The 18065-nt window shown below is 42.4% G+C and overlaps 1 protein-coding gene across 4 annotated transcripts in view; it reads left to right on the top strand.

Annotated features, from left to right (window-relative positions):
* Positions 1-4813: 4813 nt before the first annotated feature.
* LOC131128599 (microtubule-associated tumor suppressor 1 homolog) overlaps positions 4814-18065 on the top strand; it is a 38884-nt gene continuing 25632 nt past the window's right edge. Inside the window, exons 1-4 of one of the 4 annotated variants that reach the window (XM_058071609.1) lie at positions 4814-5024; positions 5149-5207; positions 13237-14541; positions 15660-16055. In XM_058071609.1, coding sequence (XP_057927592.1) covers positions 13507-14541; positions 15660-16055 — 1431 coding nt within the window. In that variant the 5' untranslated portion in view covers positions 4814-5024; positions 5149-5207; positions 13237-13506. Of the gene's footprint in view, positions 5025-5148; positions 5208-5294; positions 5457-9251; positions 9480-13236; positions 14542-15659; positions 16056-18065 lie in introns of those variants that run through there. The other 3 variants (XM_058071617.1, XM_058071589.1, XM_058071599.1) reach the window with 3 other exon arrangements.

Genomic DNA, 18065 nt, shown 5'->3' with positions numbered 1-18065 from the left:
GACAACAAACGTGGAGGAACACCATGCCTTTAAAAGGCCTGCTAACTATCCCTTGTCTTATTAAGTGTCGCCATTTCTTGAAGTAAATATTTAATATACGGAGCAGAGGCAACAGCAAATATCCTGCTTTTTTATCCAGTCCCTCAGAGATCAACAATAGTTGACTTGACATAATTCAGAGTAAGAAAAGATGTTTATGTCCAGAAAGTACAGTATAATAAGTTTGAATGGCGGAGCACTTTTGTTTGTACCTTGTACTTCCACCAGATGGCGCCACATTCACAGGACAGTAGCACCAGAGGCACAACCGACACATTGATTTGTCTTTAAGGTGGTTATATTTTATATATTATTAACTTTAAATTAATAAGGTACGCAAAATGACAGTAGTTAACGAGGAACGAAACTACCTATTCTCATGTTAAACGATGCCAATGCTGAGGTTTGGCATTTGGAAGTGACCCTGAAAGCAGTTCTGGATGGGTCTGCATGCTGAGTCAATGCGACATGATGTCGAGTCCCCTGGAGCGCTTAGGAGTGTGACCAATCACAGCAGAGTGGGTGGAGTAAATCACACAGAACATTTAGGTGGCTGCTATGAAATCCATGGAAACACTGCTGGGAAAGGTGCAGGTGCAGAATCTGAAAGCTCGAGAAAGCTTTCTGTTATTACAGTAAACCTCGGATATATCGGACTCGGATATATCGGAAATTCGCTCACAACGGACAGATAAAAAAGAACCAATTTTTCTGTAATGCATTTCCAATAAAAATTCATTGCATATATCAGATTTTTTATAACGGATTTCGCCTATTTCGGACAAAATCTCCAGTCCCGTTCCAATGCATTTCCATGAAATTTCCCTGGCATATATCGGATGGCCGCATCGTGGCGCTCCGATTCGCCGAATCGTGACAGGCCGCTATACGACGTCATTTGCAGCGTTGACTGCGCGTCCAGGTACATTGGAAACATAGTCAAGGAAGTGCCTTTTTATAACGGATAAAATCCCATTTACGCATATACCGGATATAAATCCCATATATGCGTAAAACGGACATTTTCCGGTATACGCATATAACGGATTTCGCTTATATCGGACAAAACCAGTGGGAACAATTGAATCCGATATATCCGAGGTTTACTGTATTATGTTATTGTGTGTAGCTGCTCTATAGGAGTCCACCACTCAATACAAAGGCCCAAAAATGAGTATAATGGGTCAGGATTATTGTGCCTTTTGCAAAAAATAATTTCAAGCTACAATAAAAGCCCATTTTCTTCCCCCAGCCTGGTGCCCGTGTAGCACCAAACATTACCGTCACATTGATGACACCTAGTGACCAATGTGAAATACTACACATCTGAATGCATGATATTTACATTTTAGTTCATTAAACCATTGTTTTTGCTTGAAAATACATTCATTCATTTTCTACCGCTTATCCTCACGAAGGTCACGGGGGTGCTGGAGCCTATCCCAGCTGTCTTGGGGCAAGAGGCGGGGTCCACCCTGGACTGGTGGCCAGCCAATCACAGGGCACATATACCCAAACAACCATTCACACTCACATTCATACCTATGGACAATTTGGAGTTTAGGCAAAAAATAAGTAAAATCTGTAATACTAATGTTAATTTCTAATGATGATACTATATTTTGTAGTGTAGTAAGTCTGTTGACGTTTCTGGGAATGTTGTTTTGTGTTTGCTATGTTTTTGCTGCCTTTTTCCGGACTGAACATGATGAAGAAAACACGCACAGGGCAATTAGCGTCATGTAAAAGCACCAGCGTCCACATTAGAAACCTGCGTCACAGACAGCGCTGCAAATGAATGCGCTTTGTCCGATAAGTCCAAGGACCGCTGGGGCCAGGACTGCGAGCGTCGGCATGGCAACAGTACTGAACATTCAAAGTGGTCGTCCTTACTCCGGCTCTTAAATCTCATGACGCTTTAATGACGTGACGTCAAAGCAGGAATTCAGATGCTGTCCTCGTGCCTCGATGAACTCAATGAGGGTGAAGTCATTGGTATAAGACGCAGGTGGCGCTTGGCGCATGGCGCATTCTGCCCATTTTAAATACAGCCCTAACCCCCCCCCCCAACTACCTGCATAGCTTACACTATGGACTCTTTTGTTGACCAGACAAAAAAAAGGCATACTGAAACCACTTTTGTTCAAGTCAACTTAGTGTCATGTATGTTCCTTGTATTGCATCACTTGGCATGGTTGGATGAAGGGAGGGCCTAAAGTCATGTGACAACAAGCGGAGGCAGTGTTCATGTCTTGTCCAAAAGTTCCATCCTGGCTTGTTCCTTCCTGTGCCGTCATGTGACCCTGATGGGGTCAAGCGCAGTGTACATCTTTGTAGAGTGTCGACGCCTGGAAGGGCAGAAGTTCAGCACATCAATCAGTCACATTTAACAATGGAGACGACGCCAAAACCAATACGGTGTAGGCTCAAAGAACAAAACATCTTAGCGGTATTTTAACAATATGCAGAGTGCCCGTCTTAAAAAGACGCTTCTGGACGTGAATGTGCTTTGAAGGTAAATTAAAGCCAGGGATGGATCAAATATCAAGTAGTTGCCAGTAGCGCACTATTGTTCATTCATTGTATTCATATTAGGCATGTCCGACAATTATCGCTATGATAATTATCTGCCCGATATCAGCATAAATATGCTATATCAGTATCTGATTTTTTCCCTGATCATGAAAAACGATATTTCAAAAAATGCTGTATCGATATCGGAAATTGAAAATTGGACAATATCAGTTTTCATCAATGATGAAATGATATCGGACATCCCTAATTGATATATTGTAACTGTTCACAAATACATTCTTCTCCTGTGTTTTATAATCATGATCAACACATGGACAAAACCATTCAATGATCCAGAGACATTTCAAGTGAAAATACCCCTGCCTTGTATTTACTTGGTATCGACTGAGTTCTCAAGCCAAGGACTATTGAGTTGTGTTTTAAGTGGGGATGTCCGATATCGGTGCCGATAATTATTGGACATCCCCGGATTTAAGTGTTATTGGTGTCACATTTGATTGACTTGGACTGTTCTCTAACCCCTAAAGCTGATTGGACCAGACCCCTTAAGCCCCTCCCCTCTCTTTTGTGTGTGTTATATGTGCGGCAACCCCATGGAGGAAACTCATGTTGGCTGCTTGTACCAGGGATCTTGTCCTTTTGTTTACCTTACCCAAAGCTCATGGCCATAGGTGATGGTATGGACATAGATTACTATTATAGTTTGTGTTTTTAATCAGTAAGATCAAAGAAAGAGTTTAAAATGACGTCGTTATGTCGTTTATACTATATATTTCTATGTATTGTCTCTTTTAGCGTGTAGCGTTGTCCCCTAGCGTTAGCTCGTGGTCCAGACTGTGACACATAAAGTGAAAACACGCAAGAAGTCCACGTCTATGACGTACGCAGCTTTGACTGTGACGTGGTGCACAAGCGACGGGCGCCGTGTTTCACTTCCAGGTGCCGGTGTTGTGCCGAGTTTTGCATGCCTGCCGGAATATGCATCCACCTCGCGGGAGCGCGCACGCTCAGTTAAAACCGAAAATATGTGACGCTGCGGGGTTTTTTCGCCACAGGACTTCAGATTAACGAAGATATTATACTTTGTGTCTCCTTTATTATTTACTATGAAACATCTAAAGCACACAGTATATGAAAACTTCGATTTATTGGCTTGGTATTTTTTAGGTATGTCAAGCATTTGACGCATGCGTATTCAGGAATACGGTGAGTGGAGCGGGTTAGACATTTACAATGTAATTGTGGCGCTTTGTAACACATTTCTTCCGCCATTTAGGTATTTCTGCATAACTAATGACAAATATGAAATGTGGAAGTATTTACCTATTCATTTTGTGGCCAGGAGCTGACGTAATTTCAATGAGGCATGAATGAGGCATGATGCAACAGTCGATCTCACCCGTTTGACATACTTTGGACTGTAAAATGAAAAATAAAAGTGTTGAACTTGGGGGCTCCACTCATTCATTCATTATGTGGCAACACAATGGTTATTTGGTGAATTTTAAATTCCCCATCTGCAAATATGGGTGCATGCATTCTATGGCAGGGCAGATTTTTGACCTGCCGAGATTTGCATCCACCCCTATTTGGGCTGAGATAACTTCTACATGTCTATAGTTCACATGATTTACTTTAAAGACATCCACCTATCATGTGGACTTCATCTTTGGACCAAAAAAGTTTCCCATCAGCAAATAGGGGGTGCATGCATTTTATGGCAGGGCGGATTTTGACCTGCCGAGATTTGCATGCACCCCCTATTTGGACTAAGATGAGTTCTACATGTCTATCATTTGAACAAAAAAGTTCCCCAATAGGAAATATGGGGTGCATGCATTCTACAGTGGGTGGATTTTGACCTGCCGAGATTTGCATGCACCCCCCACTTGGACCAGTATAACTGCTACATGTCTATAGTTCACATTATTGACTTTAAAGACATCCATCGCTCATGTGGATGTCATCATTTGAACAAAAAAGTTCCCATATAGGAAATATGGGGTGCATGCATTTTATGGCAGGGTGGATTTTGACCTGCCGAGATTTGCATGCACCCCCTATTTGGACTAAGATAACTTCTACATGTCTATAGTTCACATGATTTACTTTAAAGACATCCATCTCTCATGTGGACTTCATCTTTGAACCAAAATAGTTCCCATATTGGAAATATGGGGTGCATGCATTTTACGGCAGGGCGGATTTTGTGCCTGCCGAGATTTGCATGCACCCCCTATTTAGACCAGCGTAATTTCTACATGTCTATAGTTCACATGATTTACTTTGAAGACATCCATCTCTCATGTGGACTTCATCTTTGGACCAAAAAAGTTGTCTTCAGTTTGCTCAGTGTATCCTAGAAGACCAGCCCCTGACCTTAGATACCAGCAAAGGGGCCGTCAACAACATGCGAGAAGAGATTGCCAAAACTCTTCTCCGTGAATCAGGTGTGCTACCGTTTGCCTTCTTTTGTTTGTGTTCAAATTCATTATCAAAGGGACAGTTTGTGGATTTTTTGTCAAATTAATTAACGTTTTTTTTGTGTGCGTGTATGTTTTTTTTTTTAATTAGAATCCCTCAAGAACCTGTGCCACCATTGTGGGTCTGAGGAAACGGACGACATGCTATGGGTAATGACATTAAATTGAACATATCAGAACACATACAGTACTTAACAAGCCAACTTGTACTAATTGTACTTAGTACTATTGTAGTGATAGTAATGCCTACAGTAAAAGACGGATGTGAATAACACCTTAAACTCGGCACAACACCGGAAAGCGTTTTTTCAGGTGGAGGCTGCCGTGATTAGTCGGTGCGGGGAAAGAAAGCAGCGAGCTGCCTGCTCCAAGTAAATCCTTATTAGGACGGCAGAGACGGTGAGTTTAACCTGCTGTGTTTCTGACTGTACTCTACTCTTGTCTATTTTGGCAATAGTGGCATAGTCTTCCACGCCCCGTGGTGTGGGAAAGGTAAACAAGAATGGGAATGATTTCGATAATTACTAGCTTTAAAGCTATTCACCTATCTAAAGCTAGAGACGTTAAGGGACGCTTTGACGCGTTGCGAAAGGCTCTTTAAAATGATGTGAAGTCAAAGAAAATGTGTTTTAACTTGGCACTGTGCCTTTATGGGGAACTCTTAGTACTTGTACTTGTACTTGTGCAAAGACGCTGTATGTATTGTAGTTGTATTGCAGCTTTCTGTGTGTCTGCATGTGTTGCATGTGTAGTAGCTTGCAGTGGACACTGCTGCTGTTGCAGTATTGTGAGTTACATAACAGGTTGTCCTCTGCACTGTACTTCTATCCAAGATTAAGAAGGCTGGCTGTACTCTGTAGGGCTCCCTCTTGTGTGACATGAGGATCAAGATCTTTAGAAGGGTCTAAAAAAAGTTTGCTGTTTCACCTGAGGTAGTCTTTCGGCAACAATCGTTGTCATTAAAAACATTTGTCAGGTCAGAGGTTCCGGTGTTGGAAGAGCGGGACAACGATATGACGTGTGGACAGTACTTGGACTTTTGGCTTATTTTGACTGTTTTGATGGTTTTATGTAGGGCTGCAACAAACCGTTATTTTCACGATGTCTTGTTTTGGCTTAAACACAAAAATAATAGGTCTGCGAAATGAAGAAATATTCACAATTGAGAGGCTGGATTAATCGATGAATCATTGCAGCTCTACTTTTATGAAAGGTCTCAGACACCGGATGTCGAACTTGGCTCATCAAGATGAGCTATCAGTTTCACTTTTTCTGCCAATGGTGATGCTGCCCTTGAGTGATGACGTGCTGAACTATATTGAATATCAGTACCTAGGTACTAGTATTTACCTAGCACCCATGTAATTGGAGTGAAACCTATACTACATTGCTCGTGCACCTGGACCACATCTTCCAAGGGGAAGGGAACATGGACTCAGTACTCGCATTACCCGCACAGACTTGGCTTTAGGTGCCAAAGTGGGCCCAAGGACAGCATGGTGAGGGTGCACCCATACAGACCTGCTATAGACCAGAAAAGGCCTTGCCCAAATTCTTCCCACAAAATTGGACGCAGAAAATTGTCAGAAATGTCTTGGTGAAAGGAAGAATTAAAACAGAGAGATGACAATAATGTCTGACTGATGAATGAAAGTGTTGTCCAATTCATTCATTCATTCGTTCATTTTCTACCACCTATCCACCTACCACCTGGCCACCAGTCCACCCTGGACTGGTGGCCAGCCAATCCCAGGGCACATATAGACAAACAACCATTCACACTCACATTCATACCTATGGACAATTTGGAGTGGCCAATTAACCTAGCATGTTTTTGGAATGTGGGAGGAAACCGGAGTACCCGGAGAAAAGCCACGCATGCACGGGGAGAACATGCAAACTCCACACAGAGATGGCCGAGGGTGGAATTGAACTTGGGTCTCCTAGCTGTGAGACCTGCGCGCTAACCACTTCCATGTCGTGCAGCCCCGTGGTGTTCAATTGTTAATTTGATTGTTGTGATCCCAAAGACCTGACCTGCAGTGTTTTTTATCAGCAGGCGTTAGCGACTGCTTTTTAGACCCTTCACATGTGAACTTGCAGTTTGCTGTGACTGCTAAGAGTGGCTTAATTGAACTAATTCATTACAGTAATCCCTCGTTTAATAGGGTTAATTGGATCCAGACCCGACCGTGATAGGTGAATTTCCACAGGATTCCTTATTTAGAAATGGAATATTTTTCTAGTTAGAGGATTGAAAACCTGTTTACGACCTTCTAAATACATTTTTAACATTATTAGAGCACTCCAAACATGACATAAAGCTAAATATATGTATCTAGCAAAATACATTTGCATAGTAGAAATGTATATTTTTTTCTTGTGACACTGGTCTCCGATCTCTTTTTTTTTTTTTTTTTTCTCCGTTATGCATGATTTCAGGCGAAGCTACAAAATGTTTGTGCAAGTCAATTCCAGCACCTGCTTGTTGAAGCATGTGATTGTCTCGCTGTCACAGGGTGTTAGGATTACTCGTTTTGTGAGTGAATGTGTGTCAAGTTATTGTGCACTATTGGCTGCTCATACTTTGGCTGAGCGTTGGTACGACTGATGAGGTCAAATACACCAGAATATGTATTCTCATTCATATTCAAAGTAAAAATGCTATGTTTATCACACAGTGAAAACTTGGCTAGCATACAGAAAAAAATGCATATTTTAGCAAATGTTACATATCTTTTTACAGAAATTAAGCATTTTCATGCTTGAAAATGGATGACTGAAGTAGAATACAAAAGTCGGTGCGATTCGGAGTGAAAATAACACTGTGTGGTTGATTTTTGTGGGCAGCGGATTTGGGACGCAAATGTACTACTTCTATGAATATATATTGTTTTGAGAAGCAAAATGCTTAACTTAAGAGGCCCCAGCAACTAGCTGTAGCTACTTTCCTCCACAATGAAAACCAACCAGAACTCGGTTAATCAGATGTAGTAGGGGAATCGTCACTGTTGATGCACTACACTGCTGATGGGGATACAGCTTTGTGTCAAAAAAATCTGAACTATCCCTTTAACAAAATGCAGAAGGAAGGAATTGGAGTGAGACAAATCATTTTTTGAGTTAGCAATTTATTGCAAACAACCATGAAAGTGAAATAGGCTCTTCATCAAAAGTCAAAGTCCTGGCAAATTGTGGTCATTTTCTGTCAGGTATTCACACTGTCATGATCTCTTGATGGCAAAGGCAGAAAAGCTTTCTCTCTTTGAATATGGTCGGGTTGTTGACCTACATTTCTGAGGTTGAACATAAGGCATTTGAAACTTCTTCAAAGATCCTGAGGATTATGGAACAAAAAAAGTCAAGAGGTAGAGCCCAGGAAGTGTATATTTTCTGCCTGTCAAGACGCGGGACAATCCGGGGCTAAAAGGACGGTTGTTACTGGTGCGGAGTGCCGTCCAGTAACAAAAGTTTTAACAACACCTGAGATGTTTTCCAGACGGCACAGTGGAGGGGGGACCTTCACAATATTGGATGATTTTTCCTTCTGTGGAACATTGGCGCTTCGGGTTGTGCAGGGGTGTCAAACGGTGGGTTGCTATGTGGCGATGTTTCCGGGGCATCCCTCATGATTGAAGGCTCTTGTCTGTGTGGTAAAGACTGGCTTTTTCAACAGGACAGCGCTGCCATCCTGTATGCCCCCCATCTAAATGTAATTGACAACATTTGGGTACATACACAAGGGAAGTTACCCAAAAATGGACATCAGCGAAATTCCCTCCTGGAAACACTGGCATCAAACCAAATACATTTTGGAGGTGATTAACAAGAATGATGGAGCTGCTTATTAGGGCTTTTTTGAGACATCTTGAGCTTTTGATCATCTGATGAACAGCCTGTTTCACTTCCCGTGTCCAGGAAAAAGGGAAGAGGCAGTAACTGCTTGGCAACAGCCAGCAGAAACAATGGCTGCTATGTTTTGGTGGTTGAGGGTGGTGCTCCATAGGAGTTGGGTTACCTGGTCCACCAACGCAGGAGGTCTACTGTGGCAACACCTCCAACTCATGACGCAGTCATCCTCCCACACTGGACTTGTGTGTGTGTGTGTGTGTGCTCCTCAACACACCATTTTCTGCACGCTTAGAATTGCAAAAAGAGTATCCCTCCCCAGCCCTGTCTCTCCTTCCCTCTGCAGACCACGTCACATACTGCGTAGTCTTCCCCTCGCCTGCGTATACGTGCCTCCACACACCACTTATAATGGGAAACGAGCGAGGGCTGTGCGTGTGTGTGGGGAGGAATGAGTATGCGAGTACAGATAGCTGAGTGTTGGCTGGACTAAAGCAAGGAGAGTAAGACATCTGAAGGAGATGCCATTATTTTCTTTTTTGGGACTATTCAGCCTGAAAGGAACGCCGAGCTGTAAGTTAAAGCTCTATTAAGAGTTACGTTCCGGATAAGCACACGTGCCTGTGTGTGTTTTCAACATCACTCGCATGTGTGTATGTGTGTTCACATACTAGCGCACCGGCGAATGGTCCATGTAGTTTGAAATGTTTTATATGATATGACATGTTGTTCAACACCCAAGCCTCGTTCTCTCATGTCAATGGTCATCATTACAATAGATTGGTATCCGGATGCGGATGGTGATGCCAGTATGAATGTCGTGTGACTGCGCAGAAGGAGTGATCATCCGTCTTTTCACTACCAACTTGCCTTTTATTGCTTCTGGAGGCCTTGTCACAATGATTGTGCTTGGGTGCTTCAAACTAAACATACACTTACATACGTACAGTCAATACACATGACGTGGTCCGTGAGGACCAAGCACCTCTTTATTTGACAGGAGAAATCATGAGCAATGAAAAAACTCCATTGGAAATTTCAGGAGGTCATTACTCAGTATAAAAGGCTGACACATGGTGTCATCACTAAACTCATCACACAGCAACTAAACACTCAGAATGTACTGTATATCTAAAAATATAAGAAACATATACAATACAATTTCAAAAATAAAAAAAATCCATAATGCATTTCATTGGAGGACAAGGGGCGTAGAAAATGAATGAAATACTGTCTCTATCCACCAGAGGGAGCTTGAGGTGCCAGATCCCAGAGGGAGGCTGACATCCCCCCCAGATGCCCCAGCAGGCATCAATGAATGCTTTGCATGCTTTCGGATTCAATGCATTATGGGAAAACTATAAAATATATATGTTTTTCCCTTTTAAACTAATATTAGTACTTGTTTGTATATTTCTTAGTTGTACCTTTTGAGTGTTAAGTTGCTGTGTGATGATTTTAGCCTTTTATTTAAGATTACACTGGGAAATGTTTTTGAAACACAATTCTATTTGGTTATTATTCATAGGCCCGCACTTTTTATTCGATTAATCATTTAAATTAATACTACCACACAGCTGACATCACTCCTACTCCTTGCTATTGTTGGCACACACTGTTGTTGTGGTCGTGTATTTTGACATGATTCGTTTCTTGAATTCAATAGTGTTTCACACCTCAATACAGTAACCCAAAATGGAGTCAAAGGAAGTTCCAAGTGCCACAATTTTGATAAAGAAGGTGAGAAACACTATATTGCTATATCTGTGTGGTGTCTCGCTGCCGCATCGTGTCTTTGGGAACAGACCTCTTCAATGGAAGTGAAAGTAATTAAGATTTCAATTTTGATTCGATTCAGGTTTCCATTTTGTTAAAAACCCAAGGATGCTAAGAAGGAAGGACATTTTCTGATTTAAAAAAATACAGATTCCGGAGTGTATAAATAAAACAACAAGACCCTGGCCGTATTGTACGCTAACTTTAGGTTAAGGTTAACCAAAAAACACCTTCACTGGGGCAGACGGTAACTTGAGATTCCACCGTAATCCTATCGTTGCTGATATCGGACTGATCCGATATCAATAATGGATGGGGGCACCTTCTATCGGAGAGATCAGGTTGGGGGGCACAGGTGTCTGAACAATGCAAAGCTGAGGAGACTCTCTGTCTTAAAGCAGATTGTATTCATTTATTATTATTATTATTATTCCACAGTATCAGTAAATAACAGAGTTTCTTGCTGTTGCATTTTGGTTGCAGCAGTGAGCCGCAGTACAGCTCGGACTGTATGAACACTTCTGACCATGTATGGCCTGATCTGCTCTGGACTGTTGTTTCAGTGAGGGCGACCACTTGGTGCCACCTCACTCTCTATGCAAGACTGTGGAGCTTGACTGCTGTCCCCTACAATGCAGCCTGGGTGCGTGGTTCATTGCAGGCAAGTGTTGGGCTGCGATACAAGCACCATGCTGTACTGTGACGCAGTGCTGAGCATTGCCAACAGCATTGCTGTGAAGGTCTGCCTGCTGCATACAAAAAAGGATCATTAAATATGATAGTATTTGACATTATAGAAAGACAGTACATGTATGTACAGTATATAGCATTAGTGCCAGCTATTGCAGGTTTGAATTATCTCAGCCACAATAACATTTTCTACTGCTTATCCTCACGAGCGTTTCGGGGGGTGCTGGAGTCTATGCCAGCTGTCTTCGGGCGAGAGGCGGGGTACACCCTGGACTGGTGGCCAGCCAATCCCAGGGCACATATAGACAAACAACCATTCACACTCACATTCATACCTATATGGACATGGCATGAGCACAAGTTTTATTGGTCTTAAATACCTTAGTTGATGTAATAATGTCTACTGAATGAGGTAATAGGAGTGTAAAGGTGGCTATAGGGGTGTTATTTCATGTGTAGAGGGCTCTAATGTGAAAAAACATATTTAGAAGACCATAAACAGGTTTTCTATGCCATAACATTGTAATAATAAAAATATTACATAAAAGAATGTCTCACATGCAGATTTAATGTACATAATACCACATAATACACATCACACGTGTGTGCTGCTTTCCAACAGTCCCTTTTTGCAAATTTTGATCCAAAATTGAGGTGAATGTCAACTTGTGGATTTTAGTCATTTGTTTTACTGTACTTTTTATAACGTGCACTTTAACGATGGCCCAAAATTCGAATGTGGATGAAGTACTGTACTTGTCATGGACCTTTCTTGACTATTTTTCTCCAGAAAGACACTATGTCCGCTGTTCATGTGGTTCAAATGCTGACATGATTTCAAATAATAGTGCCTCATGACCATGTAAGGTATTTTTGGAGATCAGTTCCAACAAATGTTGACATATTGTTGCTGAAACACTTAATGCCGTTTTTAGATGAAGGGCTTTCTCCCCTGTCACATATTCCCTCTTGACCGTTTCCCTTGTTGACTCCATCCAAGCCGACATTATCTTGACAAGTGTGTCACTCACCGATAGCTAATAAAGTGGAAGCTTGAGTTCATAGTTGCACAGTCACAGTCAATGAGGCCCTGGAGGCTGATGTTGCAAGTGACCGACAGGAACGGCTGAAAGGAGGTTGATGGCTGTTAGTTCAACAATGTGAGCCAGAAAGTCGTTTCATAGAAGCAGCTTTATAGTCTTTGAATTATTATTACTGATGAGCTTACTAAAAAGTGAATGAAAACGAGGTTGCAGAGATTTCCAGCATTATCAAACTCAGTTTGGACTACAATTAGGAACAGATGAAGGTGACGTGACAAGCATATTGCAGCTACACACACACACACACACACACACACCAAAGGAAAACCAGGCTCATTTTACTCTGTTGATCCTGACAAATATTGTGTGGTACGAAATTTGACCAACCCAACCTTGCAGCAGCATCTTGCCGTGTAGTGTGAAGGAGGTTGCTCATTGAAGGGTAACGTTCATGAGTGCACATACGTGCACATGCATGCACACACACAGTTAAGTTGCAAATGTGAGAAATAGTTTATGGTGGTATATTTGTAAAAAAAAATATTTTCATACAAAACAATTTTTTAAATATTTTGTATATTTTTCTTTTTTTGTTGAAACTTACCTTTGTTCAACTGCTGAAAAAACACACAGTTTTCAACACGCAGGGTTTTTTTCTGCCAAAAAGTGAGAGTCCAATCACAGTATTCTGTGCGCCTTGAAAACTCAGTCCACATAATGAAAAACGGCCGGTTTCCATTTTGACAGAGAGGGACAGCTTTTGAAAAATGGCTGGGATTGAATGATTTACCATGTTTCCTTTCCTCCGCTCTTTTTTTCAGATTATATGAAGAATATCATATATGAGGCCTGTGTTCAGTTCTCCACTGACGAAGAGTAATGACACACAGCACTTCTGGATATGCTGCAGTCCTGTGAATTGAGGTGAAGTTAAAGGAAGATGACACCAAAGATGAATCAATAGCTCCAAACTATCAAATATTGTAATGGATTGGGCTTTTGACCAAATACAAAGCTAGAGCCTACAAATGGGTACAGGAGCCATGCTAAAGGTGTGAAGATTGGTGAAAACCTGCACCACCAGAAGCAAGATGAGCGTCTGTGAGCCCTGTGTGAGAGTCACTGATGTAGGAACGAGAGAGATAAGTATGAGACTCCCTCTTGAAAGTGCAGGAGACCACAATGGAAATGCTTTTTCAGCGTGCTCCACTCCTTCTTCGTCATCCTCGTCCTGTGTGGGAGAGTCTCCAGAGTCGGTGCACGCTCGGAGCAGCATCAGCGGCGGGCGTACTGTCAGCCCACACGATGAAATACTCCAAGTCACCCTGACCACAACGTTAATGACCCAAACCCAAGGCATTGTTGAAGATGTCCTTTTCAACCGTGTGCAGGAGGACAAAAGTAAATTAGCCCAAAACAACGATGCTATGGCAAATGAGCAGTCAGATTCCAATGACAACTCGATATCCATCTACCTTGATGCCAGCACTGGAGAACACCAAGAAACCTGGAATGACAATGCCAGCTTCGCCCTGTCCTTGACCTCCGACACTGTTGACCACGGTGATCTTTGTAACAGCAGACTTGGATCATCCACTCCGGGTTCCGAGACCACAGCAATTCTCGCAGATGTAGACGACGACGATGGTGATGATGAAGCTCTGTTTGTGTCATTCAGCTCCGAACCTGGTGTACGGGGACCCAGCACAACGCTTACAAAGCCCCAGAGCGAGGGCGCTGGAGCTATGAGTGTAGCTTCTGAGCCAAGGTCAGAGATGCTGGTAGAAGACAGACAGGATGTCTGTCCCCTGGTTCCACTTCACATAAAACCTGAGGACAGTCGTGATGCCGCCTCTCAATCATGTCTCATGCCCTCTGCTATCTCTGCTCTCCAAGACGATAAGGACACTGGCGCTCTTTCACATTGTGCTGGAAGGCTTGTGATGGTCCCTCAACTGCGCAGCCATCAAAGCAGTCTAAACCTCAAAGCAGACGTTTCAGATTCACCCAAGGCGACTGCTTCCAAAGTTTCAAATCATGAGAAGAAGAGATTTCCTAAACTAGGCTTTAAAAACCCTAAACTTGGGCCCCAGTCTACAAATTCCTCACCAAAAGTACTTGGACAGGTATTGTAGGTTTGATTATTCACATACAGTGGCACCTTGGTTAGCATACATTTTTCGGTTAGCGTACAGTACTACACACATTTTACCATGTTGTTAATACACTATACTGTATTCTTACCTTAACCTCACTGAATCCGTTGCGGCTCGGGCCCTGATCCAGTCCGGCTTGCCGCAAAGTGCCACCCACACTGACTCCGGTTGACGCAAACCCACAGCTTGACCAGAGTGTGCTCCGGCATCTGGGAAAAAAAAGGTTCAACCCCAAAAGGATTCTTTCCGTTGTGCCCCGGCTGCACCGCACGGAGCTAGCGTGAGCCTCCAACAGGGATTTCAATCTCGCTGAATGTTTCCGGCCGCCGCAACAGATTCAGTGTGAGGTTGGGGTTAGTGTATTTTTTAATCCCAAAACATGCTTGATAGCAACCGAGTAGCTGCTATACCTGGAAAAACAAGTCTCAAAGAAAAACATGTTCTTAAATGGTCATTTTACGATTAGAGTTTTTGCATGTATAAAACAATTGTCAACGTATAAACGATGCATGAAAGCAAAAAATGAACATTTAAGGTTTTACCTTCACTGAAGACATGATTGCTGCCGAAGACGCAATGTGGCAACACGGACACCAGCTATGTTTTGCTATGAGTTATTGCTTGAATTCGATATTACTTCTCATCTTCTTTATGAAAATATTGGCACTTAGTACAACTTTCTTTGGGTCCATTTTGGCTTATTTTGCAGCCGTTCTCACAAAAAAAGCAGAGACTTGAGGTGAGAGACACTATTAAATTCAAGAAATAACTCATAGCAAAACCTGAAGGTGGCGTCTGTGTTGATCTCGCTGCCATACTGTGACTTTGGCAACAATCTCCTATTCAGGGAAGGCAAAGTAACCTTAAACGTTCATTTATCTCTTTCATTCATCATTTCTATGCAAGTAGAATTGTTGTCTCTTGTAAAACTGTAATGGTGAAAGTATAAAAGCGTCTTTCTTATGTGAAAAATTGTTTGGCTTGGAGTCGGACCCTCTGGAGCTGATTCATGATGCTACCCAAAGTCCCACTGTCCTGTTTGTTTATTTCAACGTTTCTTGTGCTGAGCCTTTCTTTTCTTATTGTAGAATAAAGCGTATTCAACAATTGGGAGAAATACTGTTCCCAGGAAGAATGAAGTGGAGCCCTGTCATGGGGATAAAAGGCCAAGACCATCCGCTGGTACCGTCAGAGTGGCTCTGGGGTTTAAACCCATGCGAGGACAGAGCAGTAACTTCGAAAGCGGCCCCAGGACAGCAACCAGTGCCTCTACAAAGTGGAAAAGGCAGCGTGCAAGCTTCAGTAGAATAGCTTCAGACTGCCCCAGCGCCGTGGACTCTGAGGTGACTGCGGAAAAACTCACAAAGGTGGTCCAAGAAATGTCACCTTCACCAAGTGAGGTACCTGGTGAAGAATGTGTAGAGGGGACTGCTGAAGGCCCACCGACTCTGGCCAATGTGGAAAAACCAGGAAATCATGGTTTGGTAAGTATGCTTTTAATAAAGACATGTGCTAAAATAATCATGGAACATCTAAATGAGATTTAGGAAGAGGCTGTGCGGTCCCTGTGGAATAGTTTAGGATTGCCATCAGCTGGAACATATGATTAGTGGTAGCGTATGGACATTGTATGTTGGGTGGGGATGGAGTCATTCTTGGCTCCACTTCACACACGCCTGATATACTATTATCATACATTAACGTCATTGAAGCCAAGTAGGATGAAAATGATCATTAGAAGACGAAGGATGAATATGTTTACTAAAGCGCCGCTGCATGCACATGCACACGTCGATGGGCACCTCCAATCCAGCGCGTGGATGAGGGCGTGGTCTGTGTCCGGTCCACGTTGACAGTAATCCCTTGCTCCTTCACGCTCTGAATTTTGCGGCTGCATTTTTTTTCAAAAATAGATGAAGACATCATGCTGTTTTGTAGTTGAACAATATCTGCTCCAAATGTTAATTTTGTATATTGTCGTCCTTTGCAGTATAAAGGTTCCATTATCGTGTTTTTTTCCAAAATGAATAAATAGTTGCTGTTTCATAGTTGACGATGACGCATTATTAGTCAAAAAATATTGAAAGACAAAGGTATATGTCATATTCTGGCCACTAGGCATCAGTAAATTTTTATTGCAGCGGTCCTGAAATAGTGGGGCGGTCTTAGTGAACTGTCGGGGGGGGGGGGGGGGGGGTGAGTACTTCAATGTTACTGCAGACGCATACAAATATATTGTACTCAACATGCAATTTGAATCTTGAATACAGCTCTTCATGTTCCTGGTTTCAGTTTGGAGTTCAGTCTGTCCAGTACAGATGAACAAATAGATTTCTCAACAGGGGTTGGGGAGGGGGGTTGGGGTTATGAAAACAAATCTGTCCCCCAGGGGGGCGTGACAGAACACAATGGAGAACCACTGCATTATTGAGACATGACATTAGATTACCGTCACACTGCATGGGATCAGCCATGGCATGTCCCTCATGATGGAGTGAAAAGATGTTCTCCTCCCATTCAGTGTGGAAGTGGTACATTTTTGTCTGCTTTTTCATTCGTCCCCTCTCTGTTTTAACCCATTTCTTAAGTTTAGAACACAGTAAATAAATCGAAAGCAAACTAAGGTGACTGTATGGGTGTTATTTCATGTCTAGAGGACTCTAATAATATGAAAAACCATATTTAGAAGGTTGTAAACAGGTTTTCTGTGCTAACAGCAAAAGTAAATGGGGAATCCTGCGTCGCCGAAATTCACTTATCACGGTCTGGTGTGGAAGCAGTTAACTGTGATAAACAAGGGATTACTGTATATGTGAGTGCTGCTTTTGCTGTGCCTTCTAAAGACCTGCCATCCACTGACTGGCTGAAAACCTGCCCCGGCTCGTCTAGCAGAGGGTGTGTCCAAGACACGTCAGCTGTAATTTATGCATAGACTAACTATACGTGTACATACATGAGACAGCTATGTGCTACTGCATGTGACAAGTGCACTTACTTCTTTGGGGGATTTTTGTTGATAGCTTATTTGGGTTTGTTTTGGTTATTGTTGGAATAAATCCTCTTGCGGCATATTGTGATCTTTCTAGTCTGGAGAAACATTCAAATGATAATGTGTACATTTGAATATCAAGCAGATATTCATTTAGATCCATCTGAGCTTGCATGTTCGCCACGTTAATTAAGTGAGTGTACTTAGGAAGGCAAGAGTAAAGTCCACTAACTTAAATGCGATACATACTGAGAGCAAGGAGGACACAAAGACACTACTACACACTTGACAGCTTCTACAAGAGTAGTTTTGGGTAAGATGGATTGATGGAGTTCTTGCCAGAACCTGGAAGTTAAAGACAATTGGAATCCTACAACCCCTTTTGTTTGTAGCACAATTTTCCTCCCTTCTTTTTTTTCTTCTCTTTCTCCTCCTCCTCTCCGTCTGTCTTGGCACACGCACACACAAACACACACACACACACACACACACACACACACACACA

This window comes from Doryrhamphus excisus, chromosome 1 (assembly GCF_030265055.1).
Source record: "Doryrhamphus excisus isolate RoL2022-K1 chromosome 1, RoL_Dexc_1.0, whole genome shotgun sequence".
In the NCBI taxonomy this organism is placed as follows: domain Eukaryota; kingdom Metazoa; phylum Chordata; class Actinopteri; order Syngnathiformes; family Syngnathidae; genus Doryrhamphus; species Doryrhamphus excisus.
This window is presented reverse-complemented; position numbering and strand designations above follow the sequence as displayed.